This window comes from Physella acuta, unplaced genomic scaffold, assembly GCF_028476545.2.
Source record: "Physella acuta isolate Inbredline_101_S28 unplaced genomic scaffold, ASM2847654v3 ptg000847l, whole genome shotgun sequence".
Lineage (NCBI taxonomy): Eukaryota > Metazoa > Mollusca > Gastropoda > Physidae > Physella > Physella acuta.
The window spans coordinates 93090-121049 of record NW_026732364.1 but is presented as its reverse complement, the minus strand read 5'-3'; the positions used below and the strand labels follow the sequence as shown (position 1 = coordinate 121049).

The 27960-nt window shown below is 34.1% G+C and overlaps 1 protein-coding gene across 1 annotated transcript; it reads right to left on the bottom strand.

Moving 5' to 3' along the window:
* LOC131952041 (coiled-coil and C2 domain-containing protein 1-like) lies at positions 1 to 27951 on the bottom strand. Its single transcript, XM_059314511.1, has 29 exons — positions 27738 to 27951; positions 25573 to 25714; positions 25304 to 25398; positions 24592 to 24993; positions 23974 to 24109; positions 15960 to 16052; positions 15451 to 15560; positions 14753 to 14837; positions 14511 to 14618; positions 13560 to 13708; positions 13057 to 13129; positions 12145 to 12381; positions 11323 to 11465; positions 11021 to 11077; positions 10598 to 10732; positions 10071 to 10129; positions 9375 to 9491; positions 8768 to 8841; positions 8504 to 8559; positions 8076 to 8127; positions 7769 to 7868; positions 7182 to 7272; positions 6836 to 6976; positions 6573 to 6590; positions 5668 to 5684; positions 2158 to 2215; positions 1410 to 1539; positions 797 to 921; positions 1 to 391 (listed from the first exon to the last, which is right to left on the bottom strand). The coding sequence occupies exons 1-29, from the start codon at positions 27810 to 27812 to the stop codon at positions 359 to 361; spliced, it is 3111 nt and encodes a 1036-aa protein (XP_059170494.1). The 5' UTR covers positions 27813 to 27951; the 3' UTR covers positions 1 to 358.
* Between the last annotated feature and the right edge of the window lie 9 nt (positions 27952 to 27960).

Sequence of the window (27960 nt, the reverse complement as noted above, 5' to 3'; positions counted from 1 at the left end):
ATCAAATGTTTCCAATTGCTCTGTAAAAATAGTTCTCATTTATGAAAATATGTACATTGTTTTATTTACAGATGGGTGAATTAAAACATTTTGACACAAAATCAGTCCAATATACCAGCGTTCATCTTTCAGTGCTCTAAGTAGATTACTTTATGTCTAATAAAACAAGCCTTGCATAAAACAGATGAAACATTAAAGCGATGAAAAAAAAATTAAATGCAAAAACAAAATTAATTATATTTAATTTATTTCTAAGGCTTGTTGACTAAAATGATCATATATTTTAACTTATGTATCTTCTGTTTACAAAAAAATACTTCCTCCAATAAAAAATCATGGAAACAATTATGACTTATATCTAAGTGTTAAACTTTGCCTTGATTGCAGCCAGCTGTGGAAAGAAAATACATTGTTGATTCAATATAATGGTCATACAAATGTGATATTAATTATGCTAAAACAAATAGAGTGAACTGTTTTGTTAAACAGGTTTATAACATATTAAAACTGATCAACTAGGTCATAAAAAAAACAACTATTAAAACAGTTAAGAAATTATATAATCCCTACTATTCATCATCTTTTCCTGTTTGTGACCATGACACATGGGGCAGATGAAGTAGAGTTCATCTGTAGCAATCAATTACCTTAGCGTACTTTATATATATATATATATATATATATATATATATATATATATATATATATATATATATATATATATATATATATATATATATATATATGACTTGGTGATACTTTGAATTTAAACCACCAACAAAGTAAAAGTTTTAACCTCTTTCTCAGCAAACTTTTTCTTTGTCAAATACACCTCAGCTTTCTGTTTATCCCCAAGTTTAGCAAACTGCATGGCCTCTCTGTGAAAACTCAGCACTTCCGCTTGTACTGTATCTAGATAGGCTGTGAATTGTTTTAAAACAATGTCTAAAACATGACTAATCCACAATAATTTATTTTGCGATCTAAGTTAATTAAGTATGTATTATAACTGAATCTATAATGATTGATGGAGTTGCTTCAATGATAAAAAATAACCAGTACTTCTAAGAACAGATTGCACAGCAGATCTAAGCTGTTTTTTTTTTTTGCAATTATTGCAGCCTTATTATAGACTACTTTTTAGCTATAAGGGTGATCCTGACCATAACTTGAACAGCAATACAAATAGTAAAACAAATGACCACATATTTATTGTCTTTAGATTAAAAAAAATATCAAAGTGATTATTTATCCAAATTTATTTTATATATGAATAAATGAATATGCTTAAATGGTAAATTTGAAAGGATTTTACTGGATTAAAATATTTAATATTAGCTTTCATATAAAAACTATAAAAGAGGAATTTTATTTTTAACTTTTTTTTTAATGACAATATTGAATGTTACCTTTCCAAGCATCCCGTCCACCTTCCCTCAATCTTTTTTGCTGTAATTCAATCTTCTCCTCAATCATAGCACTCTTGTGCTTCAGAACCTGGGTCTGTGACAAGCTTAAGCTGTCTTTCAGCTGCAGGATCTATTGATTTTTCAAACACCAGAGCGTCAATTAGTTTAAACAAATAGCATGATAGAAGTAGAAAATGTGGGATAGCACATGACTAACTCAGTGAGTGTTAATGCAGTCCTAAGTTCAGATCAAATCACTGACATCATTTATTTGACGAGATCGTGGAAAATTGACTACTCCACACCCCTTGTTGACCAAAAGGCTTCTTTTTTTTTAATTTTGCATTTTGTGGGCACAACCGTATGTTATATAATATATATAATAAATATATCTATATATCTAACTTGGAATCCCCAGGGGAAGAGGGAAGCAGGCTGGCCAAGGAAATCGTGGGGAGGACAGTAGAAGATGAGGCAAGGGCTGCCATGGCAAATAAAGAGAGCTGCTCAAAAAATGAGTCTGATAGAGAGGTGTGGCTGCAGCCCTTTGCTCCACAGGGGCCACAAAGGAATCATTGAAGTGAAGATATAACTAGCTCTTTTACACAACATATATATCTCTAAATATATTTGAGTTAAACTGTGCTACACATAAACATCTACATGTACTTTATAACAAACTAAACTACATACGTACGTGTGGACCATCTTGATACTACATAGCACCATACACATCTACGTAACTGACCTGTTTATCCAACAGTTGTTTCTCATAGCGTAGGACTTCCATACAACTTGTCCCATCGCTGAAATTAAAGAATATACTTAATTAACGATTACATTTGATTTTACAAGTTAATTCATCTTTCTTGCACATAAATATATATTACAATCATAAACTACACTGAGGAACCTAATAGATGTTGAGGCAGCAGGGATAGTCATTTGTTTTTGTAACCACGGCACATACAGGATGTCTCACACATCATGCCTGTCATGGTCATCCCAGACTTATCTCTTGTAGTTGTAACCATGGTAACATGAGAGCTTGGGAAGGCTACAGACCTGACCCAATGACCAGATTACCACATGGGTTTGAGCACATATCATTCAAGCGTGATCACGCACTTGTCTGATACTCAGCCACATGCAAATATTTACAAAAAATATTCTAGAAAAAAAATTAAAAGAATGCAAGATCATGGGTAACTTCAATTTGAATAAATCTTTTTGAATCAATTTTCATGATTTTTTAATACAAAACTGTAAACAATATTTGCACTGTTGTTTTTAAAAAATAGATATACAAGTATGTATTTAAGGTGGACAGTAGTAAAATTTAAGGATTAGATTAAATTGAAATAAAACTCAAGTTTAGTTTACCCTAATTAAATATATTGTATAAATTACATTTGCGTATGTGAAAGATTTTAATTAAATTGTTAGTCACTTGAATCTTCTATTCATTACCACAGGCCTTGAAGAAGGTATAAAGGACATAGGTATATAATACCTTTGCACAATAAATAATAGGAATTATTTTCATTAAATGCTTTTTTTTTGGTACAATTTACTTGTGTATGGGTACAAATGATTAAATGTACATTTTTTGCCTTCACTACAGATGTAATTCAATTTGACTATGTTTTAGCAATCTGAAACAATCATGATAGATATGGGGATTGTATTTAAACAATTTGCAAAAATTTGATTGGGTTAATGATATATACAAGCAATCTGAAACAATCATGCTTGTATTTGTTCTCAGTAATGGTTGAATGATCAGGGCAGTATTTTACACACAAACATACTTATCACATAGTAAGTGTATCTATTTTAATACTTTCTTAAAAAATGTGTTACTCCAAAAAAAGAAAAGTAAATACTATCCTACAATACATTTTACAAAATTATTTTATTTGTACATAACAATAGCTCTAAGCGTCGACATTATAGTAGTTTATTTTGTACAAGCCATTCGACTGAGAGGCAGAAATTATTCCAGTCCAAGTCTCCACCCTGACGGACAAGTTTTTCTATTTTTAGCATTTTGTGAAATGACATTATTTTTTTACATCTCTGCCAATAAAAATTACAATTAGTTTTAACTAATATAAAAAGCATGTTTTATTTTTATTTATTTTTTTCTACATTATAAATTCTAAGGTCACAATCAAAAGAAAAAAAATTATTTCAGGAGTAATTTTATATAATATGTTTGTTTTTATAGATTAAAAATAGTTTTCTTAAACTTATTAAACAAATGCTTTTCCAAAATAAAGCTTACTCTTATCTAGAAACCTCAAATTTAATGTCAATAGGAAAAATAAGCATCATGTTTCAGCATCTTATTTCTTCATAAGATAATAGACGTAATAAAATAACAATATAGTTTATAATCACAAAACAGATTTTATTTAATTTTAGCGTCTATACAAAAAAACATGGAATTAAAATATCACAGTTGGAATGGAAATGAATTATGGATAAATAAGTTCAATAACATAGTAACTTATGTACATTCAATTTCATCAATTACAAAATATGTCAAGAAGTGTTATTTTTTTAGTGTAAGACATAAGCAGGAGCAAAGATATTGAGCAAGGTTTGTTTTAAAAAGTTATGAGCTACCAGCCCCTCAGACTTTTTCCAATGAATAAACTTAAAACAAAACTTAATTGAGATTTCATAATTCAGATCCGTATGGAAATAATTATTGAAAAAAAAAACCCGTCACCAACATTAGAACATTAAATATCAATGTCGACCATTGAAACAAAATTTAAACGCTTGATTTGTTGATGAAGGCAGATTTTTGGCCAGTATGGTGGAAGTTATGACATTTCAATACTACAGAAAATATTTGTGTCACTTAATGTAACATTTTTAAACATTAAAGCTATTTAAATAGTTTTTTTTTTAACTGAAAATTTCAAAATAAGAAATGTAATTAAAGTAAATAGTTGAGAAGAAAAGCCAGCATGCAAGCTTGATTTGATCCCATGCCTCTAAGATATAACACAAACTTTAGACCGCCTGTAAGGAGAACAAGACAAAAATTAGGTAGATTACAGCTACTCGCTACAAGCTGAACATAAGAAAAAGTAGTTGTCTAGGTAGTTAAGTTTACTGAGATTTCTTTTTTAATTTATCTTTTCAAGTGTGGCAGTTTTAAAAAAAATTGTTTCTTATTTAGTTTATAAAACATTGAAATAATTAATATGTAAACTGTTTGAAGTGGCATCATTTTCTTAAAATTGATTTATTGAGATGGTAATGGCATAAAGAATAACTAAGAAGATTAAAAAACATAACTACTATGTCCTCTGTAAAAAAAAAAAATTTAAACTATTTTTTTATCATTATTTTCAATCTTATACATGTTTTCAAATCAAAGCATATACCTATTTTCTTATCATCAATGTCCACACATGTAAGTTTTCAAAGAAGAAATCTTAAAAGCATTATCGTGCAAATGATATAATCTTATACTGGTGACATAGGTTTTTATGACTGTACAAGTGTATATTGATAGTTAGGGTTTATACTGATTTTAAACTTTCTAATTAAAGAACTGCAACCAAATAATGTTTTAACAACACAGTTTATAGCCAAACCAACATACAAGAGAAAAAAATATATCATGCTAATTTCTGAACCATAAATAAAAACTTTAAAAATAAAATCTAAGAACACAAATGGTGCAAAACGTTGAACTTTAACTTAAGTTATTTACATATTACTTAACTTTTTTTATATTTTACGTTTCATCGCTTCATAAGCAAAAGGCTCACACCTCAAATTAGTAATACAAGATTGAAAAAAAAGACAGACAGAATAAATTATTAAAATAAATTGTTACAGAACAATTGAAAAAATAGGTAGACTATAGATTATTAAAATAAATTGTTATAGAACAATTGAAAAAATAGATAGACTGTATAAATTATTAAAATAATTTGTTACAGGACAATTGAAAAAATAGGTAGACTATAAATTACTAATATAAGTTGTTATAGAGCAATATGTATCTTTAAGACAAGAAAGAGGTGGCTTAATTGAAGCTAAACTGTCCCAATTTATTTTAACAACACACCAAAATTTCCATTCAAAATAAGTAGGCCTATACAGTACACACAAAAAGATGATGAAACAAACAAAATAGATTAGTAGGTGTAAGTAGTTCTAGCATTAATATGGTGAAAGGTAAGCAGTCTTTAGCCAGACAAGCAAATCTAGAAAATTAAAATAAGGTTACCTTGTTGATTTTGGTGCCTTTATAAAGAAAAAAATGTTAAAATTTGAATCAAATGATTATTTTTAATGTATATACACCTAAGGGTTGTCCAATAATGACATCATGCTATTTTTAACCATGTTTGCCCAATCTCCCCCCCAGTCACAATAAAAGTCAGCCCTCGTCAAAATTACATCACACATATAGAGGTTTTTGCTATTGAAGCAGCAATCTATTTCTAAAATACTAACAGTTGAATCAAGACTAAATGAACAGATCTAGATCAATTTTGATTGCAACAAAAGTTGTTTTTTTGTTCATGCAAAATAAGTGGTAATATTCAGCTTAAAATTATTTTTTAAAATGCAAATACATTGATGCCACACTTTTTGATCACCCTCCTCCCTATGTCATAATAAGTTTCCCTTTCAAACCTGACGGTCTATGGGGCAAGTGAAGTAGAGTTCACTTGTTTCTGTGACCTCAGCATATGAAGAGATAGTGTGGTCAGCACTATGCCCAGCCGCCTTTACTTTCCCTAACAGGAGTTAGGTACCCATCAGAGTTGGGTGGACTCAGGGACGGTCTACTGACCCTATGTCATACACTGTCACAAAAGTCTAACCATCATTCCACCCCCCTCAGATGTGATGGACGAATTATGGACCATAATATTTACAGGAATTTTTTTTTTAAACAGGATACATAAAAAGAATAACTCAAAGATACAAAGGGCTTCCTCTGTGGGGGACCAAAAAACCTCTAAAGTTTTGATTATATATACCATTACAGAAAAAATTAATCAAATAGATTTTTTTTTTTATTCTAAGGAATTTTGGTGGTTTAAACACTAATAATTAAGAACGAAGAAGAAGAAGGTGGTTTAAAAATAGCAAATCGTTACACTAGTGCTTAGCTGGTCTCACCTTTGCTTCTATTTGACTCTGAAATTTAAAAAAAAAATTCTCGTTAGTAAACAGTGTGTCTATATTTAAATATATATAAAATATAAATTAAATCTTAAAATGATCTCTGAGTTAAAAAGAGGGTAAACAATATTTTAAATTTCCAACTTCAATGACAAAAATAAAGTAGGTCACCAACCAGATCTACGGCTTAATAAAACTCGCATGAGCCATAGAATTTGGTTGGTGACCTACTTACCAGCCCTATTACAGTAACCACTGACCTTTGACCCTGCTGTCCTAATGAACTGGTCTATAACCAGCCATTTTTCAGCCACTTCATCCACTTGCTTGTTTTTAAAAGGGTCACGTATCCTCACCTTCACCTCTAGTTTACCTCCAACAGATTTTCTACCATCTACAAGCTGTAAAAAAAGTAATGTTTTTTTTTTTTTACTTTTAAAAAAACATTTTTTAATAAGAATTTAATGCAATACAATAAAAGAAAAGAAAATTACATTAGAGTTTTAAAATTCTATTCATAAAAATAACACCGAAAAATGAACCTAATGCAATAACTTCATAAACCTAAAGCAATAAAATAAACTCCCGATTTAAAACTGTACTTACATCAAAACTGTCATGAATGCTGCACTGGTTTTCTAAAGGTTGTAACTTGACATGGACTGTCCCTAAAAGTTTATCCCCTTTGAAAAAACCCCTAGAGGAAAAAAAAAGGTGAAGCAAATATATCAGGTGCAAAGATCAAGTCAAAAATTGTAATATATTTCAAACAGATCTGAACAATCCATTATATTTTTATAAATTTTACATTTTAGATATCTTACATTTTTTAAATTTTTTATTAAAATCTTTTTTTAAATTTGGAATAAAATATATGCTTAAATACCTGATTCCTCACCCCCCCCCCTTTTAAACTTGACTACAGTGAAGTTTTGGGGAGCAAATCAAGTCTATTTAGGGAATATAAAGTAATTTAATAATACTTGTAACAGTCCTTGAGGACAATAACCCCTTAACCCAATCTGATAACTTTAATCTTATGTTTTTCTTTTGAATACATTCAAATCTCAATATCCAAGACGACAACCTCTTGGAATTCCTGGCATAATCTCAAAACTGATGTGCAAATTGGCTTATTTTATTTTGTAATGTTACATTTAAAAGAAATAACATAAAGAGGTACATTTTCTAACCTTTTGATGTAGATTTCCAGTTTAATGGTTTTCCTTTCAACAAATCGAAAGAGACCTTTAGATTTACGATTAATTTCCAATTTAAATGACTCGTTATATTCTGCATAAAAAAAAAAAATTAATAACATCATGAAATAATATAATATTCTTCAGAGTGATTAAAAAGTAACAAACGGTTAAATGTATAGATTTTTATAGAACGCCTACTATTTAACTAACTCATGATTACATTAAGCTGTAAGTTATGTCAGGAGTTTTATAAATGATTACAAAAAATAAACTGTTCATCAGTGTTTAATCTTCCTACCTGGATTGATGGTATCTTTTACCGTGGCTGTACTACCTGTCTGAGGTTGTTCCTGAAAATATAGTAAATTATTACTTAAACATAACCTGTTTTTTTTTTTATTTTAGTGTGAAATTAAAGTAAATTATTGTTTAAAAGTTACTCGTTTTTTATTTTAGTGTGAAATTAAAGTAAATTATTGTTTTGGAAATGTAATGTTAATGCAAAGTAAATTATTATTTAAACGTAGCTTATTTTTTTTTTAGTTTGAAATTAAAGAAAATTGATGTTTTAGAAATTTAGTGTTAACGTAAAGTAAATCATTGTGATAAAAAGTAGTACGGAATTAAAAGTAAAATAAAAATGTTTTTGGCTAATAGTTAAACTAAGAATTCTTTAAAACATTTTAACCTAGGCTGCATCACTATAAATACAAAACTTTGACTTACTGTTGGATATGCAAATTCATATTTGACACAGGTGTCCATATCTTTTTCAGAAAATCCTGAAAAACAATTTAATTCAGCATTTATATTTCTTAAACATTTTAAAAACTCTAAGAGGAAAAGTATAAATCCTCTAAAACAGATTAAGTTTATTTTTATTTTTGCTGACACCAAATGACAAAAAAGTAGATTTATTTAGGTAGGTTTTGTCTATCTATTTGCAAAACTAGGAGTTGAACATCCTCTTAGTAAAGGGTAAAAAATTACCTGAAGGTAAATTGTACTGTATCCCTCTTACAATAGTTAACTCTAAGTCACCATCACCCAGCTCTGTGTTACTTCTGTCAAAAGAAAATATCAAAACACATCTATTTTATATTTGTTTATTTGACTGACTTTTTTTAGCTTTTACTCATTTGAATAGAAAATAACAAAATATAGGCTATCTATTTTATATTAATTTATTTTTACTGACTTCCATTTTTATTTCTGTTGATAGCAATATATTAAATATATCTAATTTATATTTTCATTTTTTTACTATTTAGTATTTGTTCTGTATGTATAAACACAAACTTAATCTATTTTATTATTTAAACTTTTATACTGACTTTTTCAACAAAAACTAACTATTTATAAAGCAATGTTTTAATCATTCAGTATATTAATATGTTTTAATTCACAGAGCAATAAACTGTTAAACTTGAGGAGGTATTCTAAATTACTTAATTTCCAGAATGTAGTATGTATAGCTTTTACATTAACCTCCTTACTTAATTAAATTAAACCTACTTGACTAATCTTATTTTGACTCAAATGAATCTGACGACTTGTGAACATAACGTTAGAATGTTCAAGGCTAACATGTACTTACTGGACCATTGAAAAAGTTCGTGTTTCATAGTGAAACTTAGGTACAGGGTCACCATGCCGATGTGAACTTTTTAAGGATTCCAAATCTTTGCGATTGTTTTGTTCAAGCTTCTGAAATCTAAATGTTTAGTAAAATTGTTCATAATATGTCACCACAAACCAATTAGATGGTGGATTATAATTTTTTTTAAACATACTACATTACAAATAAGAATATCTTTCAAATGAACAAATAATATGCTGTATTATTTTTATTGTAGCAATAAAATGATAACTATTTTTTTAAATATAATAAAAAATAATATAAAATATAATATTTTAAAGTTGGATCCATTTAATTAAGCCTATGCATGACTTAACAAGTGTAATTTTACATTTCAATTATTAATGAATAAGGTACTTGATGGTCGAATGCAAAAGTCACCAAAATATTGTGTGTAAAGAACTATTTTGAGAACCTTTTCTGCTAAAAATTATTTATTGAGCTGGTAGTTATATTTTTATCCTGATAAATTTGTTGACACTATTTAAAATGATAAAAATAGTATATACACACATTTTTTCCCTATTTTTTTTTATGTAACAATTTTTTAAATCTAACAAAAGGAGACATTCACTCAATATTCAAAGATCTAGTCACTGGCTAGTGTTAGCATAACAGTCTGGCAACAACTACAGGAGTAGATAAGTTACTCACTTAGCTGCTGCGGGGACGTCTCCCAGCTTCTGGTAGTGTTGGGCGTTGGTGACACAGATCTGGAGAAACAAAGGCATCAGGATAATACAACTTAAATATAGGCAATACCTTTCATAAACTCTAAATGGCACACAGTTTTGGATGGTTGTGACTTATAATAATAAAAAATAAGTTTTAAAGATAGGCACTAACAATGCCTCCTCCTTAAATAACCCCAACTTTAAAATTAAGAGAAACATGTGCAGAAGATTACAAGACTGTTATTTTAATGTTGAGGTAATCATGTGGATGGAATAGTGTGGTCACGTGGTGGAGTGCTAGAGTTCAAATCTCTATCCGTACTCAGGACTGCAGACTGTCCCAGAGTCCACCCAGCTCATGTTAGGAAAAGTAAAGGCAGCTGGGCATAGTGCTGACCATACCATCCCTTCGTATGCGGAGTTCAAGATACATGAACTCTATTTCATATTAGGTCTGAAAAATGGAACTTTACTAAATCATGTGGCTAGTTTATCTGTACAACACACCTGTATTTGCCTGATGAGGTCAGTTTTTAAGTTCTCGTAGACCTCATCCCTGTCCCCTGTGGGTGTGCAGTCCTCAGCGGAGACAACAACAAACTTATCTTCAGCATCGTCTATCCCTATTGGGGATGGTGGGACCTGAGTGATATAACATAGTTAAATGATTATTGCCAGCATACTCAATTTATTTATTAACACAAAAATTCTGCTTAGCTCTTAACAAGCACAAATTATTAAATTTTCAATGAAAATGGAGGGGTTGTCGCATTTTTGCAAAAAGAGTCATTTTATAAAATATATCTTAAAACAAAAATCATTAAATTCACTTAATTTTTTTTTTACATTATTCTGAATTTGGTACAGTGCTTTGAAATTCAAATAGTTTTGAAAATTTAAAAGGGAGATAAACATGTTAAAACATCTCACCTGTGCCAAGTCTACAGGGAGACCACTCTCACACGCTTCTATCATGGGCTCTAAACCCTAAATAAAATAAACATTGGCTAAATGATTAATTTTCTTTCAAATCAAACAATGTATCTACACTCCTTTAAAGTAATTAAATGCTCACAGAATCTAGGAACTAAATATTACTTTAAAACAAAACATTACCAAAAATAATACAACTTCAGTTGTTAGTAAAACTTAATCATACAAATAGGAATACTTTTGAATGTTGATAAGTTTCTATAAACACAAACAAGTTGAGTTATAAAGTTGGTGCTTACCTTCATCATTCTAACATACTTCTTTGCCAGCTCAATGTCTTGGTTCTTTTTAGCATTCATGGCCGCTTGTCTAAATTCTCCCATTCTTTCCTGTAAAAATGAGAGTTGTTGTTCCTGCCTAGAGTGCATGCTCTTTCTAGCAGCTGAAGAGAAAAAAATTCCAACTTTAATGTGATTTTTTTGGGGCAAGTTTTTAATCAGCTTTAATTGCATTATAAGATTCTTGGATTAACCATAACAGGATAAGTATACAGTTCATTATCTTTTCCATTTTGTGCCAGAGACACATAGGGTATATGAAGTAGAGTTCACCTGTTTCAATGACTTTGGCATAAAAGGGGATAGTGTTTGTCTGCACAATGCCCAGCCACCTTTGTTACCCTGACGTGAGTCAGGTACCCATCAGAGCTGGGTGGACTATGGGAAATCCTACAGACTTAAGCCTGGGATCAGAACTTGAGACTTTCTGGCTAAAAGTCGTAAACTTTACCATAGCTAATTATATAATTGGTATTGCCAAAATGATATTTTGACTTAAAGATTTATGGATAGGCATAAAGTTAAAGAGTTTATAAGGGTTAGGATAATATTAGGGTTACCGTTAAAATAAAGTTCAGGGTTACAGAGTCATTAATGTTAATACTCTGTTTAATAAAATAATATATGGATAGTTTAATATATGTGTATGTCTATCTAACAAATACTGGCTATTATATTCTAAAGTTTGGAAACTTTCTTCAAGCATTCAGTTGTGTCACTATTATGATTCAAGCATTCAGCTTATGGCTGTTGGGTACCAAAACAAAAAAAGTATCCACTAACTGTTCTGGCGCTGAATAGGCGGAGCCACTGAGGCGCTGGGTTGTGGAAGTGGCTTAGACGCCACGGCTGGAGGCACTGGTTTGGCTGCTACGGTTGGAGGCACTGGCTTGGCCGCAACAACTGGAGGCACTGGTCTTGCTGTAGGTTCTGCTGGCTTAGGGTCAGTTGCATTAGGTCGTGGTGCTGGTACAGGTGCACTGGAAGCTGATGGCCTATCAACAGGTATGGGCCCAAAACCTAATGTAGTAAGGTAAACAGGTATTGAGAGAACAGAGGAGGGAAATGGAAAGAAAAATCTTCATGAACATAAAATGTTTACAGAAAACAGTTATATAGCATCTTCAAAAAAGCTTCATGATCATAAAAGTTATATGGTTTATATTCACTGCCTTATCAGGACAAAGTAAAGAAAGCAGTTATACAGTTAAACTACAGCTATATGGTCACTTGATTTGCTTGCCACTAAGTATACTGTTATTTTAACACCCTAACAGAAGGAAAGTACATAAAAAACCTTATTATAAATATAGAACAGTATTGCTAGACAGGATCTAAGATTCCAATTCCAATGAACATAAAATACAACATTGTAGTTGATATCATTAACTGGAGAAACCATCTAGTATGAAGATAACTAGAAAGTCACTATGAATAATCAAACATATCTCTTTGTGTTGGATACAAAGTACTTGACACTAATATAAGAATTATAAAAATTAACATATATATCTTTTTTTCTAAGGCAGTTTCTAAGTCTAATGTATCAAAATTGAATATAACTATCAGTGAACTCATTATGCATCATGTTCATGCAAACATTTTTAAGATTGTGCTTTAGTCAAAGAGATAGCAGCCCCTGAGATAACCTAAATATTACTGCTTAAGAGTTTGGGTTGAAAGGTCACTACTGACCTGGAGGCACTGGCAGCTCATCAAAGTCCACTGGTTTACCAGCTCTGTACATCTTGATGGCATCCTCGTATTGCTGGGGAATTTAAATAGTGTAAATATTGGATCTTACAGAAATACTAGCAGGGTGATATAATATACTGAGATTTAGATATATGGCCTAAAAAAACATCACTTTCATACCAGCCTACATCAATTACTATCCTGATCACCTTACTTTAACTATCACACCCACCTTACCATAACAATCCCCCCTAACTTAACGTAACTATCCCGCCAATCTTATCTAGCCCACTTACCATAACTATCCCAACCACCTTACCTTAACTATCCCACCCACCTTACCTTAACTATCCTGCCCACCTTACCTTAACTATCCTGCCCACCATACCTTAACTATCCTGCCCACCTTACCTTAACTATCCTACCCACCTTACCATAACTATCCCACCCACCTTACCTTAACTATCCTACCCACCTTACCATAACTATCCCACCCACCTTACCTTAACTATCCTGCCCATCCTTCTAGACTTGCTAGAATCCCCATCATTTTTGGCTGCAGTCTCTGAAGATTTGTATTTCTCTAATCTCTGTGTCAGGGCCTCCATCACTGTTTTAGGTGCATCTGGGGCATTGAAGATGGCCTTTTCTTCTGCAACAACAAAACTTGATGTATGGGCCATGTAATAAAGTGAACATCATCATGTCTTTCATTAGTACAAACGTGTCAAAACCTTTAGGTGTAATCAGTGTGTGTACAAATGCTCAGTTAAACTGAGCATGTCCTATTCTCCTGTAAAATACAGCACCTAAAAAAGCACATGTAACTAATTTCTGTCCGCCTAACACATTTTATATTTATTTCTTCAGTTTTAAAAAGGTTAAAACTATAGGTTTATAATTATAATTGATTTGGTAGCCCTGATGCACAGAACATTATTATTTCTTCTGTTTTAACTAGATTTATTTACTAAAATAAAATTATCCTGCACATAGTCACTCAATTTGGTCTTAAAACTTTAGTTTAGCTTAAGGTAATGTGAAATCACATAACTACTCAAAATGCAGATCAGGAAGTGCATGAAAAAAGAATGTTTCTATATAATTGTAAATAAGGACATCTGAGTGTTTGTTGTAGCAAGTTCTGCTTATAGTATCATTTATAGTGTTATAGTGCGTCATTGTCTGACTGTTGTGATTCTTGTGTGGTAGAAGGGTAAAGAAACACTGGGGAAAAATCTAGTGTGATGATTGGTAATTATAGAGATGTGATACAGCCATGTCCAGTTTACTTAACAGCGTTTTTTTAATATATCTTGTGGGGGGGATCTATAAAAATTGAGCGAGTGTTAAATCAACATATTGGGGTTGAGACTAATTGTAACAAGTGAGTGTTAAACCATGAATGCGAATGGAGAAAGTATTAAGTTCAAACAGAAAACAAAGTTTCTCACGTTCAGCGCTGATTGTAGGCAGCTCTGGCTCAGCTCCTGCTTCAAGCTGCACAGACCTCTGAGTTGGGGTGACAGTTTCAGGGCGGGCTGTTACCTGCACAGATGCACCTGGAAACAGGAATGTACACTTAAATTATCTCTGCCTATCAAAACTTACGTCATAGATCATTGATCTCAAAGTAAAAACAGAAAAAAAAACCTTGCTTGTAGTTAATGGTGTAAATAAACATATCAAACTTTACCTGAAATCTCAGGGGGGCTCTGAGGCATTTTTGATAAATCCACAGCTTTCCCTTCCTCCACTGCTTTAATTACACTGTCAAATTGCTAGAAAACACACAATCATGATTTGAAAAAATTTATTTTCCTCTTTAATTACACTATCAAATTGCTAGAAAACATACAATCATGATTTGAAAAAATTTATTTTCCTCTTTAATTACGCTATCAAATTGCTAGAAAACATACGATCATGATTTGAACAAAATTATTTTTCTCTTTAATTACGCTATCAAATTGCTTGAAAATATACAATCATGATTTGAAAAAAATTATTTTTCTCTGAATCTGTATTTAACTGACTGGGGACATTAAAGTAAAATTTCCTCTTTAGACCAAGCCAGGAAGTGGAGTTTGTATGTTTCTTGACCTCAGCATATGAAGGGATAATGTTATCAGTACTATGCCCAGCCACCTTTACTTTCCCTAACTTGAGTTAGTTACCAATCAGAGTTGGGTGGACTCAGAGACATTCCACCAATTTGATCTCAGATTCGAACTCGAGACTATCGTGTTAGCAGTCTAGCATTCCAGAGGACATTAGACTGAACTCACATTTGACTAGCCATTTAAATACCTGAGATTAGCAACTTGAAGGGACTCACCCTTGACTAGCCATTTAAATGCACTCACCTGTGACTAGCCATTTAAATGTACTCACCTTTGAAATTTTCACATAGTTTCCAGCTTTGGCCATGTCACCACTTTGTTTTGCCAACAGTGCCGCTTTCTTGTACTCATCTCTCCTAGCTTCTAACATCTGCTTAGAACCTACAATAAGAACATTTTAGTACTTTTATTCTGTTTCTATATAATTAAGTAAAGAGCCATTTTCAAACCTGACAGTTCATGGGACAAGTGAAGTAGAGTTAACCTGTTTCTATGACCTCACATATCAAGGGATCGCGTGGGCAGCACTATGCCCAGCCGCCTTTACTTTCCCTAATTTGAGTTAAGTACCTATCAGAGCTGGGTGGACAGGGACATTCTACAGACTTGAACCAGGATTCAAACTCAAGACTTTCGGGTTAGCAGTCTAGCACACTCCCGCTAGGCCATGCTGTCCTACTTTCTATGTATCAACATTTGAGTTCTTTCTATTAAAAGTAAGTTGTTTTTTTTTTAAATGTGGGTTATTAAAAATGAGTACAGGTGCAGGTATTTACTCACCAGTTTGTTCAGAGAATGAAGGAGTTGAACTCTGGGATGAGATTTCAGCACTGGTAGCTAAAAAATGTAAATGTACCGTTACTCCACAAGAATCAAGTTATGACACAATGTTTATATATTTTAAAATATACATAGTTGTTACTAAAAAAAAACACTAGGGAATATTACAGGGTTTTAGACATTTGAATCTCTCTTGGTGCCTTCACCTGTTGTAGTAGTTGTTCTGGTTTTTTACCTCAATATAGGGTTGTGTAGTTAGCATAATGCCTATTTATGTGTAGCTAGCATAACGCCTATTTCTGTGTAGCTAGCATGATGCCTATTTATGTGTAGCTAGCATGATGCCTATTTATGTGTAGTCAGCTTTAGGCCTATTTATGTGTAGTCAGCTTTAGGCCTATTTATGTGTAGTCAGCTTTAGGCCTATTTATGTGTAGTCAGCTTTAGGCCTATTTATGTGTAGTCAGCTTTAGGCCTATTTATGTGTAGTCAGCTTTAGGCCTATTTATGTGTAGTCAGCATAATGTCTATTTATGTGTAGTCAGCATAATGTCTATTTATGTGTGGTCAGCATTATGCCTATTTATGTGTAGTCAGCATAATGTCTATTTATGTGTAGTCAGCATAATGTCTATTTATGTGTGGTCAGCATAATGCCTATTTATGTGTAGTCAGCATAATGCCTATTTGTGTGGTCAGCATAATGCCTTTTTATGTGTGGTCAGCACAATGCCTATTTATGTGTAGTCAGTGTGACCTACTTAGGTCGAGTCATTTTTATTTTGACATTGTATAATTCCTTATATGGAATGATGGTGTAACACCTGGGGTTTTTCCACTGACTTATTAAGGTGTTTGAGACATAGAAATTTTCCATTAAAATCTGATTGAATGATTCTGATCAGATGATTATCCCAACCAATGGTGACATGAGTTGAGGATAACCTCCCCTGTCACAGAAGTCTATAATTGCACTGCACACTCGCAACACGAGGCAGTTTATCTTGACCTGGCAGTCTACGAGGCAGTTTTTACCTTGGTCAGGCAGCCGTCCACATTGTCCGGCTATAGACTCTGACCATTTGAACGTGAGAGTACTTAAGACCTGTGTGTGCCTTGCTTTCTTAAGTTGATTTAGTCTTCTAGTTTAATATTACTTGTCGCTCAGTAATTCTAGAAACTACAGCAGTGTTGTGTGGCCTGTAGCTGTTCTTTAGACAGTGTAGAAATCTGTGATAGTGTTTTTTCCTACATTGTGTAAGTTGGTTTTTGATATTTTATACATTAAATATTTTATTTAGTTCAACCTTGTGTTCTGCCACTTCTGAGTTCGCTGATTAAAAGGTCGTATGTAGATTGGATGAGTGTTAATTACAATAGTATCACTAGCTTCCCTAGACATTAAATTCGAGCCCTAGTGGGACGTTGTGTTAAGTGTTCATCCACTTAGGCCGTAAGGCATTTGCATATGACCCCGAAAAAAGAATCCGGGGACGTTCTCCTTCTATTTGGCTGATAGATAGGTTAACGTTACAAAGTGGGAGCTCGCCGTGATTTAATCTGTCGTTCCAGTTGTTGGTTATATCAGTTGAATACTAAGGTTAGTTGGATTTAGTTGTTTTTATATCCAGTAGCGCAGTGTTCTTACAACGCGCGCTCAGGCTAGAGTATCTAGGTCAATAGCCAGACGTGTTGTCCTAGATTGAAGAGGTCAAGTACACGGCCCAACGCTGTGTGTTAAGTTAGTGAACCTAGGCTTGTTGTGATTTGAAAGTTAGTGTTATGGAGTCTTTTTTGGCTAATCCTACTTTTGAAGAGGTCGAGAAGTTGAGTAGAAAAGTTTTGATTAGTGTTGTTAAGGAATTGAAATTGGATTATTCTGTTACGCAGAAGTCAGAGGTGTTGAGAGATAAAGTTGTTGTTCATTTCATTAATGAAGGGGTATTTGATGAAAGTTTGTTGGCTGGTGTATTACTTCGTGAGGAGAAAGTTGCTTTAGAGAAGGCATTAAAAGAACAGGAGTTAGAGGTTAAAATTGCTTTAGATAAGAGGAGGTTGGAATTAGAGTTTGGTCAAGTTAGTGATGTTACTTCTCTGGTAGATCCAAAAAAGTTGTCGGTAGGGCAAGTGATTGCCAAATTTGGGAAATTAGTTCCTAAATTTGATGAAACAGATTTGGTCGTTTTCTTTAACTCGTTTGAGAGTTTAGCGAAGACATGTGAATGGCCCGAAACTTCCATTACTGCTTTATTGAGCTCTGTCCTTACTGGGAAAGCTGCAAAAACATACCAGGCACTCTCTCACGACGTTCAAAATAACTATAGTTTGGTCAAGACTGCCATTTTAAAGGCCTACGCACTGACGCCCGAGGCCTATCGGACAAAATTCCGAACACTCCGCAAGTTACCCACACAATCATATGTGGAATTTCTCTTTGAAAAGGAGAAAATATTCTCAAGGTGGCTACACTCTGAGGAAGTTTCTGAGTTTGAGAAACTCAGGTCACTTATCCTAAGGGAAGAATTCCTATCGTCCCTGCCTGAAGAGATACGACTACACATTCTGGATAACAAGATAACTGACATCCAGAAGGCTGCTGAGTCGGCTGACACATATATGTTGGTGCATAAGAAACCACCAGTGTCAGGAAACCGCCTCAACCCCGTGCTTCCCCTTTTTGGCAGCAATCATCCTGTTGGCCAACATTTGAAGGCATCACAGTCCAGAGAGAAACCAAGATCAACTCTCAATCGTCGAGCAGTATGCCAGTTCTGCAAAAGGTCTGGGCATCTTGTCAAGGACTGTTACAAACGTCGTCAATATAACAGAGAGGTGGTGCGTACTTCCGCGCACTAAGCTCTATCCCCTCAAGCAGCCAGTTCAACTATGAACTCTAGAATTCAAAAGGACTCTAACCCTAAGTGTCCGCAAGAAGGTAGTCAAGTCTCCACACATTATGTGCAGTCACATTTTGACTGTTCTCGCCACCATCCAGTTTCTTCCGAGTCTACCGATCTCGAGGGATCGAGAAAAGTTGACTTTTCATCTTTTATTGCTGAAGCCATCATTAGCAAACCAGGTGATCCGTTGTCTCAGAAGAATATCACCGTTCTAAGAGACACAGGAGCGTCACAATCACTCCTTTTGAAAAGTTCAATGGACATTTCACCAGAGACGAACACCGGAAGGATTTCCATTATCCAGGGAGTGGGGACAAAATCTACTGTCGTCCCTCTACACAAGTTTGCCCTGAAACATCATCTCGTCGAAGGTGAGGTCATTTTAGGTGTGATAGATAGTATTCCAGTCCCAGGAGTACACCTACTTCTAGGGAATGACCTTGCGGGAAGCAAAGTATACCCCTGTACGGTTTCAGACCCTTTGTCAACAGTTCCAGATAATGATAATGAACTGTATCCAGCATGTGCGGTGACAAGAAGCCAGACCAAACAATTGGCTGACACAACGTCTGAACCACATATACCATCATCGTCAAGAAATTCGACTCCCAAACTGGAGTCTATGCTTCCAGAGAACACAAGTCTGGGCTTACCCCTGAGGATATCTCAGGAAGACATCATTAAAGCTCAACAAGTCGACGCGGAACTCAAAGCAGCGGTCGAAAAATCTCTATCATCTGACGATGGAGAATATTTCGCCGAGAACGGCCTCTTCTTTCGTCGCGCTATACCAGTGATTGCCTCACCAGCCGAACCATGGTTGGGTAAAAACCAGCTGTGGGTCCCTCCACCTTATCGGCATGAAATACTTAAGCTGGCACATGACCATCCAATGTCAGCGCACCCAGGTGTCACTAAAACGACGGCGAAGATCAAAGAACTGTTCTTTTGGCCCAAAATGAGAAAAGATGTGTCGCGTTACTGTAGAAGTTGCACGAACTGTCAGTTGGCCGGAAAGCCAAACCAGACAATTCCTAAGGCCCCTTTGAGTCCGATTCCTGTATTAGAAGAACCTTTTTCTAAAATCGTCATGGACTGTGTAGGTCCCTTGCCTAAAACCAAGGCGGGCAACGAGTACCTACTTACCTTTATGTGTTCAAGTACCCGTTTTCCCGAGGCGATTCCCTTACGGAACATTAAGGCAAAGACTGTAGTCAGAGCCATGACCCGGTTCTTCACTACCTTTGGATTACCTAGAATCGTGCAAACAGATCAAGGCAGCAACTTCACCAGTCACCATTTTCAGGAAGCGCTAGCCAAGCTAGGCGTTACCCACATCACCAGCTCAGCCTACCACCCTCAGTCTCAAGGCGTACTTGAGAGGTTCCACCAAACCCTCAAAACCATGCTAAGGACATTCGCTAATAGTAACACCCAATGGGATGAGTCTGTTCCTTGGATTATTTTCGCCGCGAGGGACTGTGTCCAGGACTCTTTAGGCTACTCGCCTTTTCAACTTGTGTTTGGACATTCTGTCCGGGGTCCCCTGAAGCTGATACACGAACGTTGGACAGGTACCAGTGATCATCCAGTGGAAAACTTCGACGATTTTCACGTTCGACTGAAAGCCGTGTGCGAAATGGCTCACAAGAACTTAAGAAAGGCCCAAGTGAGAATGAAAGAACTGTATGATAAGAGTTCTTGTAAACGAACATTCAATCCAGGCGACAAAGTTCTTGTGCTAGTGCCTAATCTGGACAATGCGTTATCCTTGAGATATTGTGGACCTTTTACTGTGCATTCAAAATTAAGTGATTTGAACTATGTTGTCAATACACCCGACAGAAGAAAGAAACAGTCAGTGTATCATGTTAACTCACTGAAAAAGTATTATGATAATTGTAACAATTTTCATTCCACAGCTAAAATTACTTTACCTGTATGTTCAAATGTTTCTGATGATGTGATACATGATAAATTGAAACCCCCAAAATTGGTAAATTCTTCCTTTTTAGATAATTTGAATGTCCACCTTATGCATTTGTCCACAGAGGAAAGCCATAGATTGTCTCAGTTATTTGAGACATTTCCCTCTATTTTTGGGGATGTCCCCAAAGAAGCGAAGGTTCCACCTCATGATGTAGACGTAGGTGACGCAAAACCCATTAAACAACACCCCTATAGAGTTAACCCGGAAAAAGCTGCTTTGATAAAAGATGAAATTGATTATATGCCCAAGAATGATATCATTGAGCCCAGTTTCAGCAACTGGAGTTCCCCATGTCTCCTAGTCCCGAAAGACGGTGGATCTTTCAGGTTTGTGACCGACTTTAGGAAGGTAAATGCGCTCACCAAAGCTGATTCCTATCCCTTACCTCGGATAGAGGACGTTATTGATAAAGTTGGGCAGGCTAAGATAATTTCCAAAATTGATTTACTTTCAGGATACTGGCAAATCCCATTATCTGACCGTGCAAAAGAAATATCTGCTTTTGTAACCCCTAATGGTTTTTATAGATACAAACGTATGCCCTTTGGTATGCGAAATGCTGGTCAAACTTTCCAGAGAGTCATTAACTCTGTCATTGCTGACATAGACCAATGTGAGGCCTACATAGATGATATAGTTGTATTTTCTAATACTTTTGAAGAACATATTGTTCAATTGACTAACCTTTTTAGAAAATTGTCTGAAGTTAATTTTACTGTAAACTTACATAAAAGTGATTTCTGTAAAGCTTCAATTACCTATTTGGGTTATCAAGTGGGAACGAACCAAGTTCGGCCCATTGAAGCTAAAGTAGATGCTATTGTAAGGTTACCACCTCCCAAAAATTGTAAAGAGATCAAAAAGTTCCTTGGGATGGCTGGTTACTATAGGCGGTTCTGTCAAAACTTTTCAGCTATTGCTGAACCTCTTACTGCATTATTGAAAAAGGGTGTTAAGTTTGAATGGTCCAATAAATGTCAAGAAGCTTTTTTAACCATTAAGTCATTTTTATCAAATGCTCCTGTTATGGCTGCACCGAATTTTAGCATGCCCTTTAAACTTGCCATTGATGCTAGCAACTTAGCCATTGGCTCAGTCCTATTTCAAGAAGACAACATGGGAATTGACCATCCCATTGCCTTTTTTTCCAGGAAGTTAAATGAAAACCAAAAGAATTATTCTACTATTGAAAAAGAAGCTTTAGCTTTGGTTTTATCATTACAACATTTTGAAGTCTATGTCTCTTCTTCAACCAATCCAGTCAGAGTGTTTTCTGACCATGATCCCCTGAAATTTACCTCTAAGTTAGGACAGACAAATCAAAGAATATTGAGATGGTGCTTATATTTCCAAAATTTTAATCTGGAAATTTCACACATTAAGGGTAGTGATAATGTTGTGGCTGATTGTTTGTCAAGGATGTAAAATCTTATTGTACACATTGATCATGTGACATGCTTTGTGGTTCATTAGGACCATAAACAGGTTTTGTTTGAGTGTCACTCATATGAAAATGAGTGGTGTGAGTTAGAATTTTTCAAAATTCCAATCCTGTTGAATATTTTGTTTATTTTCAGGTGAACCTTAATTAAAGGTGGTTTTTGATTATATGTAATCTTTTATAATAATATGTCTCATATGGCTCCATTGATATTGTAGCTAGTCATTGAAATAAAGGTCTTACCCTGGCGGGTTTACCACTTTTAATATCCACATGGGAATATTGTAATACCCTTTTTTGAGGGATTTTGATGTATAATTACTTTTTGAAGGGTTACTCCCCTTTCACCAATTGTAAAAGTTGGAGTTACTTCCCTTTTATGTTCAGGGATATTTTCATCTGGTATTATGATTTTGATTGCTTACATTTGTAAAACATTTTTGTTATTTCATTGCCAGATTGGTTCTCTATGTATGTTTTTGTGGAACCTATCTGTCACTTCCAAAAAGGGAGGGGATGTGACCTACTTAGGTCGAGTCATTTTTATTTTGACATTGTATAATTCCTTATATGGAATGATGGTGTAACACCTGGGGTTTTTCCACTGACTTATTAAGGTGTTTGAGACATAGAAATTTTCCATTAAAATCTGATTGAATGATTCTGATCAGATGATTATCCCAACCAATGGTGACATGAGTTGAGGATAACCTCCCCTGTCACAGAAGTCTATAATTGCACTGCACACTCGCAACACGAGGCAGTTTATCTTGACCTGGCAGTCTACGAGGCAGTTTTTACCTTGGTCAGGCAGCCGTCCACATTGTCCGGCTATAGACTCTGACCATTTGAACGTGAGAGTACTTAAGACCTGTGTGTGCCTTGCTTTCTTAAGTTGATTTAGTCTTCTAGTTTAATATTACTTGTCGCTCAGTAATTCTAGAAACTACAGCAGTGTTGTGTGGCCTGTAGCTGTTCTTTAGACAGTGTAGAAATCTGTGATAGTGTTTTTTCCTACATTGTGTAAGTTGTTTTTTGATATTTTATACATTAAATATTTTATTTAGTTCAACCTTGTGTTCTGCCACTTCTGAGTTCGCTGATTAAAAGGTCGTATGTAGATTGGATGAGTGTTAATTACAATAGTATCACTAGCTTCCCTAGACATTAAATTCGAGCCCTAGTGGGACGTTGTGTTAAGTGTTCATCCACTTAGGCCGTAAGGCATTTGCATATGACCCCGAAAAAAGAATCCGGGGACGTTCTCCTTCTATTTGGCTGATAGATAGGTTAACGTTACATCAGCATAATGCCTATTTGTGTGGTCAGCATAATGCCTATTTATGTGTAGTCAGCATAATGCCTATTTGTGTGGTCAGCATAATGCCTATTTATGTGTAGACAGCATAATGCCTATTTATGTGTAGTCAGCACAATGCCAATTTATGTGTAGTCAGCTTTAGGCCTATTTATGTGTAGTCAGCATAAGGTCTATTTATGTGTGGTCAGCATAATGCCTATTTATGTGTAGTCAGCATAAGGTCTATTCCTGCTTTACAAGTCAGGTACCTATCAAACTGAATAGAGAGAAACTAAATGTTCTAGGCTAACAACTGTGTGTGCTCTCATGCTTCACCAAGCTGCTTCATGCCTTCAATGTAACAAATTTTAAAATAAAATCACCATTAGTGGTTGTAGCTGAGCCTTTATCCCCTTGTGAATCAGCGGCCACACTGGCACCTAGTGCAACTGGAGGTGGGATTTCCTCTTCATTGATTGGTTTACCTGCCTTTGCTTGCCGCAACAAATCAGCTAGGGTCTGATGGGTTTAAAAAAAAAATCCAATTCATAAATACAGAAAAATTACAGTATATAATATTTAACTGAACAAATGTAATGCAAAAATTATCAAAATAAATCAAATAAACTGGGAGTTGCTTTTTTTTTTTTAAATCATCCACACTACACTAGCGGCATTTTAAAAAAATAAATAGATAACTAAATTTCATTTTAAATTATCCGATATTATTTACTATGAACAATTATCAAATTGCACAAAAGTATAACTCAACAATCTCTAAAAAAAATAACACAAAGAATTAAACTAAAATGGTGTACTTTTTAAAGAGGACATAAAAAATAATTAAAATTATGATAAATTAGGTATCTGTAATAAGAATTAATAACAAAATCCTGCTGAGAAAGATATTATGTTTGACCACTGTACTTCTTATTGTCCTAATTAGTGAGATTACTAATTATCTGTTTTTACTTTATATAAACACAAATCTACCACTGTACCTTGATGCCTCTGTCAAGCCGCCTTTGTTTAGCGCCGTCTCCAGCAGTTTTGGCAGCAGCATGAGCTTGCTTATACAAAGACATCCTCTCCTCCAGGACGCTGGTCAAAGATCCCCCGGGGGATGGTTTGGGTGAGGGTGCTTGAGGCTGGGGTGGCTGGACAGAGGGTGATGCTCGGGGGGTGACATTTTCAGACGACGGCTTGGAAACAGGTGAGGTCTGAGGCTGGTAGGCGGGGAAGGCTGCGAATGCATTTCCGGACCTCTGTGGTTGGGATGGGGGAGTGACGGAGGATGTGTTTCCTGATCTCTGGGGCTGAGCTGGGGTTGGGGATAGTTGTGAACTTCTTGACCTTTGTGGTGAGATGTGGTCATCATCATCATCCAAATCCTCCAGCTCTGCCTAAGTAGAGAAATGAGAAGATATTGTACTAAATTCTGCACAACAAGTGTCTGCTATACGTGCTGATCTTTTGTATAGATGAATAAGTCTAAAATATTGGCATTTTTTTATTAGGTTTATTAAAAGAAAGCTTCATAAGAACTAAAAAAACAATTAATACAGAAAAATCTTTTTATGTGAGTACAACTTCTTTGTGAAAGCAAATGTTAAAAGAAAAAGTGGATTATTACAACAGAAATGTTTTCATTATAGATATTTTCTCAAATACATTTTTTTATGAATGAAAATCTGAAGATAAAAAAAAACTGACCAGAAGATCAGGGTCCTCTGTATCTGACACATCATCATCAATATCTTGCAGGCCGGAAGCAGCCATTTTCTCTATGTGATCAATGGAAGTTACACCTAATAAAAGAAAAAAAAAACTATATCTTTAAGACATTGTTACTTTTTTTTACATAAAATATGATAAATTATAACCCAATATACCAATAAGAAAATTAATGAAGTAGTTTAATAAATTACAAAGTTAGACGAATTAATTTTTTTTTATTTAATCAGGCATCAGTCAATGGCTACCTTTGCTTCTGGGTTTTGGTTTTTTCACAGGCTGGTAATCTTCTCCAGCAAGCTCGGCCAGCTCTGCTTCTAAATCATCATCGTCATCTCCATAATCCATTCCATCCATGTCCCCAATACCAGGAATAGGACCAAATCCCATCTAGTCAAAGTTAGAAATTGGCAGTTAAAAATTTTCTGGGTAAGGTTTTGATAAGTAGAAGAAGTTAATGAATAATGACAGGCAATCGCTTACAAAAGTTACATAACAAGAACATGTGTTCTTTCAACAGAATATTCACCTATAATTTAGGCAATCCAATTTATTCAAATTCAATATAACCTGCGATTGTTTTACAAATGCAGAATAGCAGCAATAGCTGGATAAAAAAATAGGCCAACTAAAATTTTTAAGTAGGCTTACACAATGAGGCAAAATTTAAAACTTATTTACTTTATTTAATGCACTTTCGGACCGCCTCTCTAAAATGATGTCAAAGACTTCCTTTCCCAACCACAATACACCCCCCCCCCCTTCCATTTTATTCCTCTAAATGTTTGACCTAAATGAGTTATTTCCATGTTTGTACATAGATATTTTTAACCTAAAAATAACTCAATAAATTAAGTTTATTTGGGGAAGTGCTCATATCCTCCAACAATATAAGAAAAAGCAGCATTTTTAGAAGTTTAAATAGGAGTTTGTTTTATTTAATATATTGATTTTTTTTACAAATTGTTTTAAGCTATATGGCAGAATCGATGGTGTGGCGGCTATAAAGGATAGATGCCAGGTTCAACGCCAGTGATAACTGTGTTGTTGTTTTTTTGTTATTAGTCTTATATGGCTATTATCATTTTTTGACGCATTATATCTAACTTATGGTCAGGGTCAAAGTATGGATTGGGTTTAATTAGGGTTTATGACTAGGGATAGTCTAGAAAATAATATTAATGATAATGAGTTTTTTAAGAACAGATATTAAGAATTTTAGCTGAATTAATTAAATAAGTATCTTTTGATGTATAGATCTATGTTCTATGTAGAAGTGTTTTTTTTCCTCAGACAGTTTTGTCATACTTACTCTCAACCTTGAGAATATATATATTTATGAATATATATATATAAATTATATATATAAATTATATATATATATATATATATATATATATATATATATATATATATATATGTATATTCTTGAACAGATAGAGGAACTAAGCATATTGTATATTTCTTTTATACTTTGCTGAAATAAGCACTACTGATTTGGAACTTCAGCAGTTATTTTTAGTCACAGAGTAGAGTAGAATTTTTTAAAGGTAGTCTATAACTATAAAATAAGAAGCTTGTATCATTTCAGTACTTCTGTCCTTCCAACATGGTTATAGCCACTTTGTCTTTGTTTCTAAAGCTGGGAGGGTGCAGTCGCGCATCGGGACCCGTGTTATTCTGTGGTGGTTTAGATTATGCAACCGGTTGGGGGAGAAGCGAAATCTGCGCTGTTGTCTGCAAGGATGTTGGCTTATTTTTTTAACGTAGCTTAATTTTCATGAATATCCATATCTGCACCAAAGTGCTACCACTACCCGCACACAGCGTGGTGCGCTGAAGGAATATCAACACCTATGTGGGGACAACCACTGAAGGAATATCCATATCCACACTAATGTGACGCATACACAAGGACATCCATCAGAGCGTTGCACCATTTATTTTATCGTAGCAAAGCACTGGCATAAGCTAGTAAATAAATTAATTAAAGAAGCCCATAATCTCATAATTCCCCCAATTTGTATTGTATTAGTTAGGCCTATAAAAATATTTTAATAATTCAATCATAATTCATAAATCAAATCACAAATCATGTGTAGAAGTAGAATCTAATCAAATCTTAATCTAATGATTTATTTTTATTTTACATTTAATCAATACATTTTATGAGTCATTACTTTACTACTTTACTAAAAAATACTAAACTATGAATGTAAAAAAAAAATTAGGCATAAGAATGAATTAAGAAGACTTAAGAAAAAACTTAGATTAAATAAATTGATAAGATTAAGAATTTAAGAATCATCTGAGTCATGGCAAAATCAAAACTGACTCAGACTAAAAATAAAAGCCTAAAAAGAAAAAAACCAAAGAAAGAGGCTAGCAAAACTTCTAAAAAAGAAAAGATTACCTGGTTCATCAGATCTGCTCCTTTGCGTTTTCCTGGGTCTCTCCCTGATTCCTGCGGCTTTTTCTTCCCGAACATTTTTTAAATATGGGTCTACAGACTTCTAAAAGATAATTATTACGTTTTACTAGATCGGTTGATTTCCTAGTAAAAATATAGATCTATTACTGAATGTGATCTATGCCTAAGCCTAATAAAATTATTAATAAACACAAACAAATGACAG